Source organism: Bos taurus, chromosome 15 (genome assembly GCF_002263795.3).
Source record: "Bos taurus isolate L1 Dominette 01449 registration number 42190680 breed Hereford chromosome 15, ARS-UCD2.0, whole genome shotgun sequence".
NCBI classification, from domain to species: Eukaryota; Metazoa; Chordata; class Mammalia; order Artiodactyla; family Bovidae; genus Bos; species Bos taurus.
The window spans coordinates 55360074-55381142 of NC_037342.1; the positions used below are offsets into that span (position 1 = coordinate 55360074).

General features: G+C 39.1%; 1 protein-coding gene across 5 annotated transcripts in view; it reads left to right on the forward strand.

The window, feature by feature from the left end:
- Positions 1-21069, forward strand: part of UVRAG (UV radiation resistance associated) — a 328758-nt gene that overhangs the window by 148040 nt on the left and 159649 nt on the right. For all 5 annotated transcript variants that reach the window (XM_015474813.3, XM_059874961.1, NM_001193026.1 and 2 more), the window contains one exon: positions 16090-16216. In XM_015474813.3, coding sequence (XP_015330299.1) covers positions 16090-16216 — 127 coding nt within the window. The remainder of the gene's footprint in view (positions 1-16089; positions 16217-21069) is intronic.

Here is a 21069-nt window from a genome sequence, read left to right on the forward strand (position 1 = left end):
CTTTGTCATCTTAAAACCAGATGAAGTAAGTTCTGCAACGTGGTTCTTACTGAATAATTCCCGTGGGTTTTCTAGGTTTTTTGTATTTACAAGTGAATTTGAGAATCAACTTACACTTTCTACCAAAAAAAGAAAAAGCCTACTGGAAATTTGTTCAGTATTTGTGGATCAATTTGTAGAGAATTGCAATCTTAACAATATCAAGTTCTCCAATCCATGAACATGGCATATATCTCTTTTATTTTGATTTTTTCTTTAATTTTCTCAATAATATTCTGCAGCTTGCACTGCACAGATTCTGGGCATCTTTTATTTATGTTTTTTCTAAGTATTTTATGGGAAGCTTTTTATTTGTTTTTGACATTATTGTAAGGGGAATTGCTTTGAAATTTTGTTTCTCATTTGTTTACTGCAAATATATAAGAATACAATTCAGTTTAAGTTAGTTACTTTGCATCTTTCAATCTTACTAACTTTTAAAATTTAGTAGTTATTTTGTCCATGGGGTTGCACAGAGTCAGACACGACTGAAGCGACTTAGCAGCAGCAGCAGTTATTTTGTAGCTTTCTTAGGATTTTCTATATAAACAATCATATCTGCAAACTTGGATTACTTTATGCACTTAAATTTTCTGCCTTATTTCAATAACTTGAACATACAGTGGAGAAGGCAGTGGCACTCCAGTACTCTTGCCTGGAAAATCCCATGGACGAAGGAGCCTGGTAGGCTGTAGTCCATGGGGTCCTGAAGAGTCGGACACGACTGAGCGACTTCACTTTCACTTTTCACTTTCCTGCATTGGAGAAGGAAATGGCAACCCACTCCAGCGTTCTTGCCTGGAGAATCCCATGGATGGGGGAGCCTGGTGGGCTGCCATCTATGGGGTCTCACAGAGTCGGACACGACTGAAGCGACTTAGCAGCAGCAGCAGTAGGACATACAGTACAGTGTTGAATAAAAGTGATACAAATGGAAATCCTTTACTTTTTTCTAATCATAAGGGGAAATGATTCATGCTTTCTTCATTAAGTATAAGGTTAGCAATGCCTTTTATTGGTTTTCAGAAGTTCCCTCTTATTCCTAATTTCTGAATTTTTGTCATGAACGGATGTTGAATTTTATCAAATGCTTTTTCTACATCTATTGAAATAAATGATCATGACATTTTCTTCTTGATTCTGTGAACTGCACTGATTTAATTTCAAGTGTTTAACTAACATTGCATTTCTGGAATAAACCAATGGTTACAATATACTGTGTAATTTTTTTTTACCTTTCTAGATTTGATCTGGTAATAATTTCAGAGTTTTTGTGCCTACAGTCCTTAAGGATATTGGGATGCAGTGTTTTGAATTACTTTGTTAGAATGGTATTAGGATTATGGTAGCCTGGTAAAATTAGTTAGGCAGTGTTCCTTTTGCCTACTACATCTTGACTAGTAGCAGAATTCGCCTGGATTTTTAACATTTTCACTCTGCCAAGATTTCATGTCTTTTTACTTAGTATGAAAATATTAGGTTGGTGCAAAAGTAATTACAGTTTTGCATTGTTGAAATTTGCCATTTGCTATTGATACACATTCTTAAATGTTGTTATGTTATACATCATTTTAATGTGAATGTCTTGCTTTATGTTTTTTGCTAGTGAGTTATTACTTGTTGTTTATTTTATATGGATTTTAGACTTTGCAAATGATGTTAGACAAAAAGCAAAATTGAGCAATTTTCCTATTTGAGTTCAAAATGGGTCAGAAAGCAGTGGAGACAACTTACAACATCAACAGCGCATTTGGCCCAGAAACTGCTAACCAACATACAGTGAAGTGGTGGTTCAAGAAGTTTTGCACAGGAGATGAGAGCTTTGACGATGGGGAGTGCAGTGATCGGCCATCAGAAGTTGACAGTGACCAACTGAGAGGATCACTGAAACTGGTCCTCTTACAGCTACACAAGTAGTTGCCCAAGAACTCAACGTTGACCATCCTGTGGTCATTTGACATTTGAAGCAAATTGGAAAGGTGAAAAAGCTTGATAAGTGGGTGCTTCTTGAGCTGACCACAAATCAAAAAATTGTCATTTTGAAGTGTCATCTCTTATTCTATGCAACAATGAACTGTTTCTTGATCAAATTGTGATATGTGACAAAAAATGGATTTTATGGGACAACCAGCAATGACTAGCTCTGTGGTTGGACCAAGAAGAAGCTCTAAAGCCTCCCCAAAGCCAAACTTGCACCAATAAAAGGGTCATGGTCACTGTTTGGTGGTCTGCTGCCTCTGTGATCCACTGCAGCTTTCTGAATCCCAATGAAACCGTTATATCTGAGAAGTATGTTCAGCAAATCAGTGCGATGCACTGAAAACTGCAATGCCTGCAGCCAGCACTGATCAACAGAAAGAGTCCAGTTCTTCTCTGAGACAATGCCTGACCTCACATTGCACAACCAACACTTCAGAAGTTGAATGAATCGGGCTGTGAAGTTTTACGTCATGTGCCATATTCACTTGTGCTCTAGCCAACTGACTACCACTTCTTCAAGCATCTCAACAACATTTTGTAGGGAAAATGCTTGTATAACCAACAGAATGCAGAAAATGCTTTCCAGGAGTTAACTGAATCCTGAAGCAAGGCTTTTTATACTTTATACTACAGGAAAAACAAACTTATTTCTCATTGGCAAAAACGTGTTGATGGTAATGGTTCCTATTTTGTTTGAGAAAGATGTGTTTGAGCCTAGTTACAATGATATAAAATTCAGGATCCAAAACCGTAATTACCTTTACACCAACCTAATATTTAACTTTTTTTCCACTTAGCATGTTTATAATAGTGGGCTTCCCAGGTGGCTCGGGGTAAAGAATCTGCCTGCAATGCCAGAGATCTGGGTTCAGTCCTTGGGTGGGAAAGATTCCTTGGAGGAGGGCATGGCATCCCACTCCAGTATTCTTGCCTGGAGAAACCCCATGGACAGAGGAACCTGGTGGGCTGTGCTCCATAGGGTCACAAAGAGTCAGACACGACTGAGCAACTAAGCACAATGCATTTGTAATAGTGACTTTATGGTCTGTGTCTGATAACTTTAACATCTGGGTCATCTCAGAGTTGGCATGTGTGGATAGTCTTTTCCCAAGAGAATGAGTCACGTTTTCCTGGCTTTTTGTGTATTGGGTAGTATTGCACACCCTGGACATTGTGGATGTAGTTTTGTGGAATCTCTGGATTTGGTTGCTTTGCTTCAGATATTAATGTTTTCATTTTAGTTTGCATTTTAGTAGGTAGTTAACTTGGTTAGGCTCAAACTGTCATGCCTGCAGTGGACATTGCCTTACATTTCAGTTCAGTACTCTCATCCTTAGGCACAGCCGCTCTCTGTTGTCTCATGCCTATATGATTTAGGATTCAGATTGAATTTAAAAAAATTTTGTTTATTTTTGGTTGTGCTGGGTCTTTGTTGCTGTGCTTGGGCTTTCTCTAGTTGCTGTGAGTGGGGGCTCCTTCGTTGCGGTGCACGGGTTTCACATTGTGATGGCTTCTCTTGTTGTAGAGCATTGGACATGCTTCAGTTGTTGCAGCACACGGGCTCAATAGTTGGGGCTCCCAGGCCCTAGAGTATGTGGGTTTATGTAGCTGTGGCTCATGAGCTTTACTTGCCCTGCATGTGGCATATGGGATCTTCCCAGATGAGGGTCGAACCTGTGTCCCCTGCATTGGCAGGCAGATTCTTATCCACTCTGCTGCTGCTAAGTCGCTTCAGTCGTGTCTGACTCTGTGCGACCCCATAGAGGGCAGCCCACCAGGCTCCCCCATCCCTGGGATTCTCCAGGCAAGAATACTGGAGTGGGTTGCCATTTCCTTCTCCAATGCAGGAAAGTGAAAAGTGAAAGTGAAGCCGCTCAGTCGTGTCCGACTCTTAGCGACCCCATGGACTGAAGCCCACCAGGCTTCTCCATCTATGGGATTTTCCAGGCAAGAGTACTGGAGTGGGGTGCCATTGCCTTCCCCACTTATCCACTCTACCACCAGGGAACTCCTCAGATTGAATTTACACAGAATTAGGGGTGTCCCATTCTCCAGATTCCTCCATTCTGGTGACCTGGATTGCCTAATTTCTTTTCTCTCCTTCCTCTTGACAGAATGATAATTGTCTTTCTGTTGGTGTTTCACTCTCCGAGCAAAGTAACAGAAAGAGGGCATTTACCCCGAGTGTCACCAGGTTCTGAGTTTATCCCCAAATCTGCCTGCCACTGATCAATCTTTAGAACCCTCGAATAGTAGCTTTTTGCATTTTACCTAGCATCTATAGCAGTTACTTGCAGGAGGACCAGTTTGTTAGGTCAAACTTATATTTTGTTAAACTTTGTTATTCTCTTATATCAAAAGCAGAACTCCTTATGTTTTATTATTATGTATATATTTGCTTTATCTCCTTGGTCTTCCCTGGTAGCTCAGCTGGTAAAGAATCTGCCTGAAATGCAGGAGATCCCGGTTCAATTCCTGGGTTGGGAAGATCCCCTGGAGAAGGGAACAGCTTCCCACTCTAGAATTCTGGCCTGGAGAATTCTGCAGACTGTATAATCCATGGGGTTGCAAAGAGTTGGGTACGACTGAGTGACTTTCACTCACTTCACTTTATCTTCTTAGCTGGACCTGGGTTCTAGGCCTGGTATTGCTACTGAGTCTATGAGATTAATGGGTTGGATTAAATATTTTCTAAGGAAAATTTTACACTTCTTAGTGGTTAAGTAGGGATAGGTACAATAGAAATAACCTGTAAATGACATTTTGAAGCAAATTTGTTAACTTACAGGACAACTGCCATAGATCTAAAACTTTTTTTCAGGTTGTTAACTGTTTCCACTTTTGGTGGGAAAACTAATACAGATGAATAATGCCCTAAATCACTCAAGTCCCCTTTATACTCTAAAAATTTTAGAGATCTCAAAGAATTTAGAGTATATCTATTCATAATGTGTGGGTTAACAAAAGACAGCTGAATCTGTACATTTACTTCTGCAGTCAGTCTGTTGTGATATCACAGATCTTACTCTGGAAAACTCAACTATACAATTATGAGAAAATGAGAGTGAAAAAGGGAGATAGCAGTTTAGTAGTATTATGAAAATATTTTTTATCTCACAGACTCTGAAATGGTCTTTTAGGAACCCTCATGTTTCTTGGACCCTGCTTTGATAACTTTTGCCTAAGCCTTTTTGGCTCCAGTGTAATCTACGAGAAGAAAATTGTCTAATGTGTCATTTACAGATTGGTCTGTCATTCTGAAATGAATCTTTAACATTGCCCATCAGTATCTTTATAATGATGCATAAAAAGGAGTGTGTGTGCTTACAAATAGATGGATATATCTGTGATTTTCAGATTACAGTGTTGTATAAAAACACTAATATCCAATTAAAAATGATGTAGTAGAAATACACTTATGACTTCTGTGCTTAGAGTTAACAAGTAAGTAGAACACAGAAACCCGTTAGAAGATACTTATGGAACATTAAGATCTTTTAGTGCTTTGGTTCATTTGAAAGGAAGCAGACTCATATTCCACTTGGGTGGGGTTTGTTTATTCATCAGAAATGAGAGCCAACAATCCTGGTTTTGAATGACTTGATATATTTCTGTAAATGGGCCAGTTTTTGCACATGGACTATGACACAAACATACCATTCACATGCCTTCCTCTATTAGTTTAGTATTTAGACCAACGTGTACCCTTAGTTCTTTGATTCTAATAAACATAACCCAGTTTGAGCATGTACCCTGCAGTAAGAGCAGATTAACTGTCCTACCTATGCGTATCCTTGTGTTCTCCGAAGAGTTGTTTTTCTTTTCTAGTTTGTTCCTCTACATAGGTAGAATCTAGTTTACATATTTTGTAGAAAAATTCAGGTTAAGGAAAATGAGCACTCTTTAGAGAAAATGATTGTTCCTAAGAATTTATATAGTTTTTCCCTCAGTGATATGAAAACACTGATCTCTCCACTGGATTACCAAAGACACCCAGATTGTTTCTTGATCATAAGTGTCCTCAGTGGGTTTTGGCTTTTGTTTTTACAGGGAGTTGGCAAAATGGCTTTGGTCTCCACTTAGACCCAAACCCTTAGAAAGCAGAAACCACTTCTCATTTATCTAAAAAAACGTAGTAGGCCCTTTGTAAATATTATGATTTGTTCAGAAAAAAAATTGCCTAGAAATGTCTTGTATTTCATAAAATTTTCCAGTCAAATGTAATAATAATGATTGGAAATAAGCTTTACTGCTTATTTTCTTGGCTTGAATGTCTTTAAGAGATGATCATACCATCTGTTTAGAATCAGTATTTCAGAGATGAGGAAGAAAGCATTTTGGGTGAGAGACGATAGCTGTAGTTTCCACACAATTACCAAAAGTCATTTTCCATGCCCATTGCCCCAGCAAGGCCATACCAGTACTCATCTCACTGAGTACCCGCGCTTTCTCATTGTCTTGGAATCAAATGGAGATGCTGAGTTTTTTCTTTTAAAAGTTTTCCACCAGCTCATCCCAGGGCTCAGTAACCTATTCAGTTTACTGAATTAATTTTGTATCTTCTCCCCATTAAAATTTTACCTAGTATATGACTTTGGAAAAGGACCGTTTAGTTAAGAATTTTGTTATAGAAAACCATGAAAACCATATTCTTGACACTGGATAAAGACTTAAGAGAGAAGGGCACATACATTCATAGTGTGGTGATAGTGTGTGAATGCAAACATGTGCAGGCAGATATATGTTCATTGTGGGGGTAGGATTTCACATTTTATCTGAAAGCAAATTCTGGCAGGATATTTGAATTAAAAGGGAGGCAGAGTTAAGTTTAAAGCATGATTTTATAGGTTTAAAAAGGAAATATTTTATGGAAAGATAAATAAGCAAACTTAATTTAGCAGACTTAATTGATTCTTTGGTAGAATGTATCTGGGATTTGTTTTATGAAATGAAGATTCAGTAAAATTGAGTTTTTTGAAGTGCAGTTCTATCACTTTTTTAAAAAATGAATTTTGTGTTTTAGAGTAGTTTTATATTTACAGAAAAATGGTGCAGAAAGTACCGACAGCTGCCCCTCCCATTTCTTTTGTTGTTAACATCTGTGTTAGAGTGGCACATTTGTTACTGTTGTTGAATCAATAGGATTCACTCTATTGTATAATCCTGAGTTTTGACAAATGCATAACGTTTTCACCTTTACAGTGTCATACAAAATCGCTTCACCGGCCTAAAAATCTCCCACAGTTCACCTGTTTATCCTTTTCTCCTTCCCTCATAACACCTGGCAACTGCAGGTTTCCACAGTTTTGCGTTTTTTCAGAATGTAACATCAGTTCAGTTCAGTTGTTCAGTCGTGTCCGACTCTGATCCAGTGGACTGCAGCACACCAGGCTTCCCTGTCCACGACCAAGTCCTGGAGCTTGCTCAAACTCATGTCCATCAAGTCAGTGATGCCATCCAACCATCTTATCCTCTGTCGTCCACTTCTCCTCCTGCCTTCCATCTTTCCCAGTATCATTTTCCAGTGAGTCAGTTCTTTGGATCACGTGGCCAAAGTATTGGAGTTTCAGCTTCAGTATAACAGTCCTTCCAATGAATATTCAGGACTGAATTCCTTTAGGACTGACTGATCAGATCTCCTTGCAGTCCAAGGGACCCTCAAGAGTCTTCTCCAGCACCCCAGTTCAAAAGCATCAGTTCTTCAGTGCTCAGCTTTCTTTATAGTCAAACTCTCACATCCATACATGACTACTGAAAAAACCATAGCCTTGACTAGACAGACTTTTGTTGGCAAAGTAATTTCTCTGCTTTTTAGTATGCTGTCTAGGTTTGTCATAACTTTTCTTCCAAGGAGCAAGTGTCTTTTAGTTTCATGGCTGTAGTCACCATCTGCAGTGATTTTGGAGCCCAAGAAAATAAAGTCTGTCACTGTTTCCATTGTTTCCCCATCTGTTTGCCATGAAGTGATGGGACTGGATGCCATAATCTTCATTTTTTGAATGTTGAGTTTTAAGTCAACTTTTTCACTCTTTCATTTTCATCAAGAGGCTCTTTAGTTCTTCTTTGCTTTCTGCAATAAAGGTAGTGTCATCTGAATATCTGAGGTTATTGATATTTCTCCCGGCAATCTTGATTCCAGCTTGTGCTTCATCCAGCCCAGCTTTTTGCATGATGTACTCTGCATATAAGTTAAATAAACAGGGTGACAATATACATCTTTGATGTACTCCATTCCCAATTTGGGACCAGTCTGTTGTTCAATGTCCGGTTCTAACTGTTGCTTTTTGACCTGCGTACAGATTTCTCAGGAGGCAGGTAAGATGGTCTGGTGTTCCATCTCTTGAAGAATTTTCCACAGTTTGTTGTGGTCCACATAGGCAAAGGCTTTGGCGTACTCAGTAAAGCAGAAGCAGATGTTTTTCTGGAATTCTCTTGCTTTTTCTATGATCTAATGGATGGCAATTTGATCTCTGGTTTTTCTGCCTTTTCTAAATCCATCTGGAACATCTGGAAGTTCTTGGTTCATGTACTGTTGAAGCCTGGCTTGGAGAATTTTGAGCATTACCTTGCTAGTATGTGAGATGAGTGCAATTGTGCAGTAGTTTGAACATTCTTTGGCATTGCCTTTCTTTGGGATTGGAATGAAAACTGACCTTTTCCAGTTTTATGGCCACTGCTGAGTTTTCCAAATTTTATGGCGTATTGAGTGCAGCACTCAGTGTAACAATGTAACATAGGAATGTAACATAGTTGGGATGATATAAGATGTAGCTTTTTCAGATTGGTTTCTTTTACTTCATTTCAGTTCAGTTCAGTCTCTCAGTCCTGTCAGACTCTTTGTGACCCCATGAATCACGGCAGGCCAGGCCTGTCTGTCCATCACCAACTCCAGGAGTTCACTCAAACTCGTGTCCATTGAGTCGGTGATGCCATCCAGCCATCTCATCCTCTGTCATCCCCTTCTCCTCCTACCCCCAATCCCTCCCAGCATCAGGGTCTTTTCCAATGAGTCAACTCTTCGCATGAGATGGCCAAAATATTGGAGTTTCACCTTCAGCATCATTCCTTCCAAAGAAATCCGAGGACTGATCTCCTTTAGGATGTACTGGTTGGATCACCTTGCAGTCCAAGGGACTCTCAAGAGTCTTCTCCAACACCACAGTTCAAAAGCATCAATTCTTCGGCACTCAGCTTTCTTCACAGTCCAACTCTCACATCCATACATGACCACTGGAAAAACCATAGCCTTGACTAGACAGACCTTTGTTGGCAAAGTAATATCTCTCTTTTTCAATATGCTATCTAGGTTGGTCATAACTTTTCTTCCAAGGAGTAAGCATCTTTTAATTTCATGGCTGCAGTCACCATCTGCAGTGATTTTGGAGCCCCCAAAAAGTAAAGTCTGACACTTTTCCACTGTTTCCCCATCTATTTCCCATGAAGTGATGGGACCAGATGCTATGATCTTCGTTTTCTGAATGTTGAACTTAGCTCTATTCATTTAAGGTTCCTCCATGTCTTCTCATAGCTTTTCATAGCTCATTTCTTTCTTTTTTCTTTTTGCTGAATAATGCTCCATTGTTATTGGATATGCCACAGTTTATCTTTTAACCTTTTGAGGTATATTTTGGTTGCTTCCAAGTTTTAGCAGTTTTGAATAAAACTGTTGTAGACATTTATGTTTAGATCTGTGTGAACACAAGTTTTCAGCTCATCCGGGTTAATATCTAGGAACACAGTTTTTAGATCATTTAGTAAACCTATGTTTAATTTTGTGAGGAACTGCCAGACCATCTTCTAAAATGGCTATACCATTTTGCATTGCCATCAATCAACCATGAGTGAAAGTTCCTGTTGCTCCACATCCTTGCAAACATTTAGTATTGTGAGTATGTGCAATTTAAACCATTTTAATAGTCGTGTGAGGTGAAGTGAAGTGAAGTCGCTCAGTCGTGTCCGACTCTTTGCGATCCCATGGACTGTAGCCTATCAGGCTCCTCTGTCCATGGAATTCTCCAGGCAAGAATACTGGAGTGGGTTGCCATTTCCTCCTCCAGGGGATCTTCCCAACCCAGGGATCGAACCCAGGTCTCCTGCATTGCAGGCAGATGCTTTACCGTCTTGAGCCACCAGGGAAGCCCCAATAGTTGTGTAGTGGTATCTAATTGTTGTTTGAGTTACAGTTCCCTGATGACTTATTATAGTGAGAATCTTTTCATATCCTTATTTACTTTATTATGCTTTTTATATGCCCTACATCTTCTTTGATGAGGTTACAGTTCAGATTGTTTGCCTATTTTTTAATTTGGTTGTTTATTTTTCTGTTGTTGAGTTTTTAGAGTTCTTTGCACAAAATCCCATGGATGGAGGAGCCTGGTAGGCTGCAGTCCATGGAGTCGCGAAGAGTCGTACACGACTGCGCGACTTCACTTTCACTTTTCACTTTCATGCATCGGAGAAGGAAATGGCAACCCACTCCAGTGTTCTTGCCTGGAGAATCCCAGGGACGGGGGAGCCTGGTGGGCTGCCGTCTGTGGGGTCGCACAGAGTCGGACACGACTGAAGCGACTTAGCAGCAGCAGCACATTTTGTATTCTGTTCCTTTATCAGATAATTGGTTTTCAAATATTTTCTCCCAGTCTGTGGCTTCTCTTTTCATTTTACTAATAGTCATTTTTGCAGAGCACAAGTTTTAATTTTAATGAAGTACAGCTTAACAGTTTCTTCCTTCATGGCTCATTGGTGATGTATGTAGAAAATCAGGAGAAGGCAATGGCACCCCACTCCAGTACTCTTGCCTGGAAAATCCCGTGGACGGAGGAGCCTGTTAGGCTGCAGTCCATGGGGTCGCTAAGAGTTGGACACGACTGAGCGACTTCACTTTCACTTTTTACTTTCATGCATTGGAGAAGGAAATGGCAACCCACTCCAGTGTTCTTGCCTGGAGAATCCCAGGGACGGGGGAGCCTGGTGGGCTGCCATCTATGGGGTTACACAGAGTCGGACACGACTGAAGCGACTTAGCAGCAGCAGCAGCAGTAGAAAATCATCTCCGAGCCTAAGGCTACCTGGATTTTCTCCACTGTTATCCTTTAAAAGTTGTGTAGTTGTAGTAACTTTTATTTCACATTTAGATATGTGATTGATTTTGAGTTAATTTTTGTGAGACGTATAAATCTGTATCTAAATTCTTTATTTTGTTTTTGTTCGTTTGTATGTGAGTGTCCAGTGGTTCCAGCACCCTTTGGTGAAAAGGCTACCCTTTCTCCATTGAATTGTTTTTATTCCTTTCTCAAAGATTAGTTGGGGACCATATTTCTGGGCTCTGTATTCTGTTCTGTTGATTTGTCTGTCTCTTCTTTTGCCCATACCCAACTGTCTTAATTACTGTAGCTTTATAGTAAGTCTTGACAGAAGATGCCCATGGATGGAGGAGCCTGGTGGGCTGCAGTCCATGGGGTCGCGACTGAGCGACTTCCCTTTCACTTTTCACTTTCATGCATTGGAGAAGGAAATGGCAACCCACTCCAGTGTTTGTGCCTGGAGAATCCCAGGGACAGTGGAGCTTGGTGGGCTGCTGTCTATGGGGTCCCACAGAGTCGGACACGACTGAAGCAATGCAGCAGCAGCAGTGTCAGTCTTCCTACTTTGTACTTTTGTTGGTGACTCTGGGTTTTTTGCTTTTCTCTTTAAACTTTATAATCGGTTTGTTGATATCCACAAAATAATTTGCTGGAATGTTGCTAAATCTGTAGATCAAGTTGGGAAAAATTGATATATCTTACTAGTATCTTCCTCTCCATGAACATGGATATTCTCCATTTGGGGCGGTGTCTCCTTTGACTACTTTCTTTGGATTTTTGTAGTTGCCTTCTTGTAGCTCTTCTACATAATTTGTTAGATTTATACCTAAGTATTTTATATTTTCACGCTAATATAATCGATGCTGTGTTTTTAATTTCAAATTCCCATTATCCTTTGTTGTTATGTAAGAAAGCAGTTGACTTTTGTGTATTAAAACTGTGTCATGCAACCTTGCTCTTAATAATCACCTATTAGTTCTAGGAGGTTTTAGATTGGTTTTTTGGTTTCTTTTTTGTTGTTGTTGTTGATTCTTTGGAATCTTCTGCATAGACAGTCATACCGTCTGTAAACAAAGATGATTTCATTTCTTCTTTCCCAGTATATATATCTTTTATTTCCTTTTCTTCCCTTATTGCTTAGCTAGGACTTTCAGTACATGCAGTGGTGAAAGTGGGGAACATCGTTGTGTTGTTCTCCAGCATAGGAGGAAAGCATCTGGCTTCTCACCATTAAATATTTTGGCAAATATTAGTAGGTTTCTTGGCAAGTATTCTTTACTAAATTGATGAAGTTCTTCTTTACTTCTAGTTGAATTTTGTTGCATGCTTTTTCAGTACCTATTGATATGGTTATGTGGTTTTTTTCTTTAGCCTGGTTGAAGTGGTGAATCCATTAATTGATTATTGAAAGCTGAACCTTTGTCTTATATACTTGGAATACAGTTCATTTGGCCATGGTATAATTCTTTATATATATAGATTTGATTTGCCAATATTTTGTTTGGGATTTTGCACCTACGTTTATGAGAAATATTGGTTTGTAATTTTCCTTTCTAGTGATGTCTTTGATTTTGATGTGAGGATGATGCTGGCCTCATAGAATGAGTTAGGAAGTTCTTCTAGAACTTTTGGGAGAGATTTTCAAAAAATGGTATTATGTCTTATTTAAATGTTTGGTAAAATTTATCAGTAAAACCATCAGGATTGGTGCTTTACATTTTTGAAGGTTATTAATTATTGATTTAATTTCTTATATATAAGAAATTATATATATATATATATATATATATATATATATATATATAAATCTACCATAACTACCAAAACTCACACTGGGAGAAATAGATAATCTGAATAGAAATACATATATACATATATGTGTGTGTATGTATATACTATTTCTCCTACTGTGAGGTGTGTGTGTGTGTATATCTGTGTGGATTTTCTATTTCTCCTAGTGTGAGTTATGGTAGATTGTCTTTCATGGAGTTGATCCGTTTCTTCTAAGTTATCAAATTTATGGGCATAGAGTTTTTTTTTTTAATGTTTTTATTTTTTTTAACTTTACAATATTGTATTGGTTTTGCCATACATCAAAATGAATCCGCCACAGGTATACATGTGTTCCCCATCCTGAACCCTCCTCCCTCCTCCCTCCCCATACCATCCCTCTGGGTCGTCCCAGTGCACTAGCCCCAAGCATCCAGTATCGTGCATCGAACCTGGACTGGCAACTCGTTTCATACATGATATTTTACATGTTTCAATGCCATTCTCCCAAATCTTCCCACCCTCTCCCTCTCCCACAGAGTCCATAAGACTGTTCTATACATCAGTGTCTCTTTTGCTGTCTCGTACACAGGGTTATTGTTACCATCTTTCTAAATTCCATATATATGCGTTAGTATACTGTATTGGTGTTTTTCTTTCTGGCTTACTTCACTCTGTATAATAGGCTCCAGTTTCATCCACCTCATTAGAACTGATTCAAATGTATTCTTTTTAATGGCTGAGTAATACTCCATTGTGTATATGTACCACAGCTTTCTTATCCATTCATCTGCTGATGGTTTTTATAGTATTTTAAATTATTCTTTTAATGTCCATGAGATCATTGTGATGATCCTTCTTTCATTTCTCATATTAGTAGTTTCTGTCTTTTCTCTTGGTTAGCTTGGCTAGAAGTTTATCCGTATTGACCTTTTCAAAAACATAGCTTTTGGTTTCATTTACGTTGTGATTTTCTTCCTGTAATTTATTCTATTTGGAGTTCTCTAACTTCTTGAATCGGTAGATTTATTTTGCCTAATTTGGAAAATTTGTAATCATTATTTCTACAAGTACTTTTCATTTTTGCCCACTTTCTACTTTCCTCCTGGTACTTGATGATACAAATTGGTAACATTCTGCAGATTCCTGTGATTCCGTTCATTTGTATCTCTGTTGTTTAAACTGGGTAGTTTCTATTGTTCTGTCTTGCAGATTAAAGATTCTTTTCTTTGTTTCCTACATTCTTCTTTTGAGCTCGTTCATTGAGTTTTTTAATTTCAGTTCTTAGGTTTTCACTTTCTGTATTGAGATTTTCTAATTTTTTTGGTCAAGATGTTCTGTTTTGTTTCAAGCATGTTCTTAATTTCTTTTTTCAAATTAGTTTTTATTGGAGTGTAGTTTATTTACAGTGTTGTGTTAGTTTCTGCTGTACAGCATAGTGAATCAGTTATACATATATCCACTCATTTTAAGATTCTATTCCCATATAGGTTCTTAATTTCTATTGAAGCATTTTTGTGATAGCTACTCTCAGATCTTTGTCAGATAATTATATTTTCTGTTTGTCTCAAGTGTTGGCATTTGTTGATTATCCTTTTTTATTTACTTGACATCTTTGTAGTTCTTAATATCATGAGTGATTTTTCATTGAAACTTGTACATTTGGGGTATTATATTATGAGTCTCTGGATCTTATTTAAATCTTCTATTTTACCTGACTTCCTCTGACACCTCTGGTAGAGGAAGGAAGAGCAACCATCTCATTACTGCCAAGTTGGGGTAGAAGTCCAAGTTCCCCAAGAAGCTTCCGTTGACACCCATGTGGCAGAGGTGTGTGTGTGTGGGGGGGTGGGGGGGAGTGTTTCTGTGTGTGTGTGCACACGCAAAAGGAGTTGATAGTGTTGATTAAGGGTGGGAGTTCTAACTGCCCGTGTAGATGATAGGGTGGTTTCAACACCACTGCATAGTAGTGAAAGCTCTCTCTACTTGGCTGCCTCTGATATTACCCAGTAGGGAGGAAGAGGGTTACGTTGTTACGCTGTTAGCAAGGCTCCAGGCTCTCCTTGTGGTGTGGCTTGGCTAGTTACTGTTTGGATGGGTTGAAAACACCAGGTCCCTACTTGGGTTTCTCCAAAATCTGTGGGTTATTAGAGCACCTTTAGTTTAGCTTGGTAAGGATGGAAATCTTTTTTCTGTGGATTTGCTTATTTTGGAAATTTCATATAAATGGGAGTCTGTGGCCTTTTAAAACTGGCTTTTTTTCAATTAGTATAATGTTTTCAGGATTCATCCATGTTGTAGCATATATCAGTACTTCACTTGTTACTGCCAAATAGTATTCCTTTGAATATCCACCACATTTTATTTATCTAGTCATCAGATAGTGCACGTTTGGCTTGACTTCATTGTTTGGCTGTTATGAGTACTGCTGCTCTAACAGTCATATTCACATTTTTGTATGGACATGTTTTTAACTCTGTTGGGTGCAACTCTGGGTCCTAAGGTAACTCTGTGTTTAACATTTTGAAAACTGTTTCTTTATTATTGTTTTTAATTCAATTCAATATCAGTCTAATTTCTAATTCCAGTAGGGCTTTTAAAAAGAGTTGAGTTGTTTTTTTGGCTGTGGTGTGTCTTCCTTCCTGTGTGCAGGCTTTCTCTAGCTGCAGCGAGCCAGGGCTACTCACTCGCTGCGCTGTGCAGGCCTCTCATCGTGGTGCCCTCTCTTGTTGCGGAGCACGGGCTCTAAGGCACATGGGCTTCAGTATCTGTGGCTTGTGGGCTCCAGAGCATGGCTCAGTAGTTGTGGCGCATAAACTTAGCTGCTCTGAGGCATGAAGGGACCAGAGATTGAACCAGTGTTCCTTGCCTTACAAGGCAGGTTCTTAACCACTGAAACACCAAGGAAACCCCTTTTTTTTGTTATTGACTTGTGTCATATTGCATTGTGGTATCAGGAAAGAGGCCTGAGATATTTTATAGTGTCTTTTAGAAAGAACTGTTCCCAGACTTTAGATTTATTTCTAATCTGCATTTTGCTTACATCTGTATTCATTCCATTAAAATGACAGATGCTGATAATTAAATCACTCAAGAGATCTATAAGTTACATGAGTATTAAAGTGCTTTAAACCACTCACATATGAAATATTGTGCATGTTGTTATTCAGTCATAACTTTTATATTCATAAATTTACCTGTATTTTTAATTATTTAGAAAAAAGAAAGTGAGTGCCTGCAATTAAAAATTTTGGTGCTTCGAAATGAACTGGAAAGACAGAAGAAAGCTTTGGGACGGGAGGTAGTCTTGCTGCATAAAGAACAAATTGCATTACAGGACAAAGGTGAGTGAAAATACCTTACAAACTGCCTAGCCTCCACATTCAGTAATTTTCCTTTTTCACCGTGGGCTTAAATAGTCATCTTTATAAGTTTACTAAAACAAATTTTAAAAAAATTTTTGAAGTATTTTGAAATTGGTGCATAAAGTGTACATATGCACACACACACACACTTCACATTTTCAAATTGAACACACCTGCATAAGCAGAATCTCCTGTCAGGAAACAGGCATTATAAGGACCCTGGAACCCCAGAAGCTTCATGTTCTCTTCCATTTGTGGCATCTCTAGCCAGACATCCTGCTACCTTAACTCCATATACCATAGGTTGAGTTTGCCTGATTTTGAACTGTATACAATAGGAGTATATAATATGTACATTTTATGTGTTGGCTTTCAACATTTTTGTAAGATTCATCCCTACCTGAACGTAATGTAGTCTTAGTTATTTTAACTGCTGATAGTATTCCACTGTACGAATATGAATTTATTTAATCTTGCTTTTGGCATTTCATTAATTTCTAGTTTGGGACTATAACAAATAATGCTTCCTTGAATGGTATAGTACATGCTTCTTAAAGGACATTTTTAAACTGCATTTCTTTCGGCTATAAACCCAGGAGCAGAATTACATAGCCATAGGATACGTGTATCTTCAGCTTTAGTAGGTTGTGTCCAAAAGTTTTCCAAAGTAGTTTTGCCAGTTTGCGTCTTTTCCATCCAGCAATGTATCCTGCATCCTTGTTGGTGTTTGATACTTTCTGTTTTTGTATTTTAGCTTTCCTGGTGGGTATGTTGTAGCGTCCTCTTGGAATTTTAATTTTTCTTTCCCTTAAGACTAATGAAGTTGAACACTATTTTGTGTTTCTTACTGATTGGGAATACTCCTTTTGAAGCATCTGTTAAAGTAACCCCCCACTCTGCTTTTTTAAAAATTGGTTTGCGTAATTTTTTGTGTTTTTTATAATTTTTAAAATTTATTTATACTGTAAGCTAATTATATATTTATAATTCAGTTTATACTATAATCCAGTATTCTTGCCTGGAAAATGCCATGGACAGAGGAGCCTGATGGGCAACAGTGGGTTTGCAAAGAGTCAGACACGACTGAGCGACTGAGTGCACACGCACATAATTAAACTGACTCTATTCTAATTATTTTATGACATAAGAAAATTATAAAAAGTTTTTTAAACAGCTCTGCTGCTTCTGCTGCTAAGTTGCCTCAGTCATGTCGGACTCTGTGCGACCTCATAGACAGCAGTCCACCAGGCTCCCCTGTCCCTGGGATTCTCCAGGCAAGAATACTGGAGCGGGTTGCCATTTCCTTCTCCAATGCACGAAAATGAAAAGTGAAGTCACTCAGTTGTGTCCAACTCCTAGCGACCCCATGGACTGCAGCCTACCAGGCTCCTCCGTCCATGGGATTTTCCAGGCAAGAGTACTGGAGTGGGTTGCCATTGCTTTCTATGTTCAACAGTCTATTAAACAGCTCTATTGAGATTTAACTCATATACCAAGCAGGTCATTTAAAAGTGTATAAATCAGTGTTTTGGTGTTTATTCATAGGGTTGTACAATGATCACAATATGTCTCTTCTAAAAGAAACTGTGTACCCATTAAACATTGATCCACATGCCCCCTTTCACAAATCTTAAGTGAGCACTGATTTGTTTTCTTTTTCTATAAATTTGTCTTTTCTGTACAATTTTTATAAATGGAATCATACAATATGTGGTCTTTTGTAATCAACTTTTTTCATTTAATGTAATATTTCAAGGTTCATTCATGTTGTAGCATGCATCACTACTTCTTTTTTTAAAATAAAATTTAGTTACATGGGTATACTACATGTTATTTGTACATCTGTCCATTGATGAAAATTTGGATTGTTTCCATTTTTTGCCCTTCTGAATAATGCTTCTGTGAACATTCATATCTAAGTTTCTGTAGGGAAGTATGTTTTTATTTCTCTCGAATATACCTGAGAGTAGAGTTGCTAAATCCTATGATAACTGCAGTACTTCAGACTTTTACATTATTATTGTATTTGTTATGGTGATCTTTGATGTACAGTTTTAATTGTTTAGGGACACCACAAATCACACCCATATAAGACAATAAACTTAATAAATGTTATGTATGTTCTGTTTTACTGACTAGCCATTTCCCTTTGTCCCTCCCCTGGAGTCTTCCTATTCCCTGAGCCACAATAATACTGAAATTAAGTTAGTTAATAACCTGACAGTAACCTCTAAATGTTCAAGTGAAAGGAAGAATCGTATGTCTGTCACTTTAAATCAAAAGTTAAACATGATTATGTTTAGTGAGGAAAGCATGTTGAAAGCCAAGATAGGCTGAAAGCTAGGCTCTTGAGCCAAACAGTCAAGCTGTGAATGCAAACAAAAGTTCTTGAAGGAAATTAAAAGTGCTACTTCATTGAGTACATGGATGATAAAAAGTTAAATAGTTGTATTGCTGATATAGAGAAAGTTTTAGACTAAGGTCTGCTTAGAAGGTCAAATCAGTCACAATATTCAATTAAGCCAGAGCCTAATCCAGAGTACTCTTGCCTGGAAAATCCCATGGGCAGAGGAGACTGGTAGACTGCAGTCCATGGGGTCATGAAGAGTCAGACACGACTGAGCGACTTGACTTTCACTTTTCACTTTCATGCATTGGAGAAGGAAATGGCACCCCACTCCAGAGTTCTTGCCTGGAGAATCCCAGGGACGGGGGAGCCTGGTGGGCTGCCGTCTATGGGGTCGCACAGAGTCGGACACGACTGAAGCGACTAAACATCAGCAGCAGCAGTAATCCAGAGCAGGGCTCTAACTCCCTTCAATTCTTTGAGGGCTGAGAGAGGTGAGGAAGCTGCAGAAGAAATGTTTGATGCTAGTAGAGACTACTCCATTAAGTTAAGGGAAGAGGCTGTCTCCGAAATATAGAAGTGCAAGGTGAAACAGCAAGTACTGATGTAGAAGCTGCAGCAAGTCATCAAGAATATTTAGTTAGATAATGAATGAAGGTGGCGACACTAAACAGCAGATTTTTTAGTGAAAACAAAACATCCATATTTAATAAGATGCCTTCTAGGATTTTCATAGCTAAAGAAGAGAAGTCAATGCCTAGCTTTAAAGAACAGGCTGACTCTCTTGTTAGGAGCTAACACAGCTGGTGACTTTAAGTCAAAGCCAGTGCTCATTTACCGGTGTTGGAGAAGACTCTTGAGAGTCCCTTGGACTGCAAGGAGATCCAACCAGTCCATTCTGAAGGAGATCGGCCCTGGGATTTCTTTGGAAGGAATAATGCTAAAGCTGAAACTCCAGTACTTTGGCCACCTCATGCGAAGAGTTGACTCATTGGAAAAGACTCTGATGCTGGGAGGGATTGGGGGCAGGAGGAGAAGGGGACGACAGAGGATGAGATGGCTGGATGGCATCACTGACTCGTTGGACGTGAGTCTGGGTGAACTCCGGGAGTTGGTGATGGATAGGGAGGCCTGGCATGCTGCGATTCATGGGGTCGCAAAGAGTCGGACACGACTGAGCAACTGAACTGAACTGAAGCTCAAACTACCACACAATTGCACTCATCTCACATGCTTATAAAGTAATGCTCAAAATTCTCCAAGCCAGGCTTCAGCAATATGTGAACCATGAACTTCCAGATGTTCAAGCTGGTTTTAGAAAAGGCAGAACTAGAGATCAAATTGCCAACATCTGCTGGATCATCGAAAAAACAAGAGAGTTCCAGAAAAACATCTATTTCTGCTTTATTGACTATGCCAAAGCCTCTGACTCTGTGGATCACAATAAACTGTGGAAAATTCTGAAAGAGATGGGAATACCAGACCACCTGACCTTCCTCTTGAAAAATCTGTATGCAGGTCAGGAAGCAACAGTTAGAACTGGACGTGGAACAACAGACTGGTTCCAAATAGGAGAAGGAACATGTCAAGGCTGTATATTGTCACTGTGCTTATTTAACTTATATGCAGAGTACATCATGAGAAACAACTGGATTGGAGGAAGCACAAGCTGGAATCAAGATTGCTGAGAGAAATATCAGTAACCTCAGATACGCAGATGACACCACCCTTATTGCAGAAAATGAAGAAGAACTAAAGAGCCTCTTGATGAAAGAGGAGAGTGAAAACGTTGCCTTAAAGCTCAACATTCAGAAAACAAAAATCATGGCATCCACTCCCATCACTTCGTGGCAAATAGATGGAGAAACAGTGGAAACTGTGGCAGACTTTATTTTTGCGGGGGGCTCCAAAATCACTGCAGATGGTGACTGCAGCCATGAAATTAAAAGACGCTTGCTGCTTGGAAGGAAAGTTATGAACCTAGACAGCATATTAAAAAGCAGAGACATTGCTTTGCCAACAAAGGTCCATCTAGTCAAGGCTGTGGTTTTTCCAGTAGTCATGTATTGGACTATAAAGAAAGTTGAGCCCAGTGGAATTGATGCTTTTGAACTGTGGTGTTGGAGAAGACTCTTTGAGAGTCCCTTGGACTGCAAGGAGATCCAACCAGTCCATCCTAAAGGAGATCAGTCCTGAATGTTCATTGGAAGGACTGATGCTGAAGCTGAAACTCCAATATTTTGGCCACCTGATGCGAAAAGCTGACTCATTTGAAAAGACCCTGATGCTGGGAAAGATTGAAGGCGAGAGGAGAAGGAGACGACAGAGGATGAGATGGCTGGATGGCATCACTGACTCAATGGACATGAGTTTGAGTAAACTCCGGGAGTTGGTGATGGACAGGGAGGCCTGGCGTGCTGCAGTCTGTGGGGCTGCAAAGAGTGGGACACAACTGAGCAACTGAACTGAACTGAAATCCTAGGAC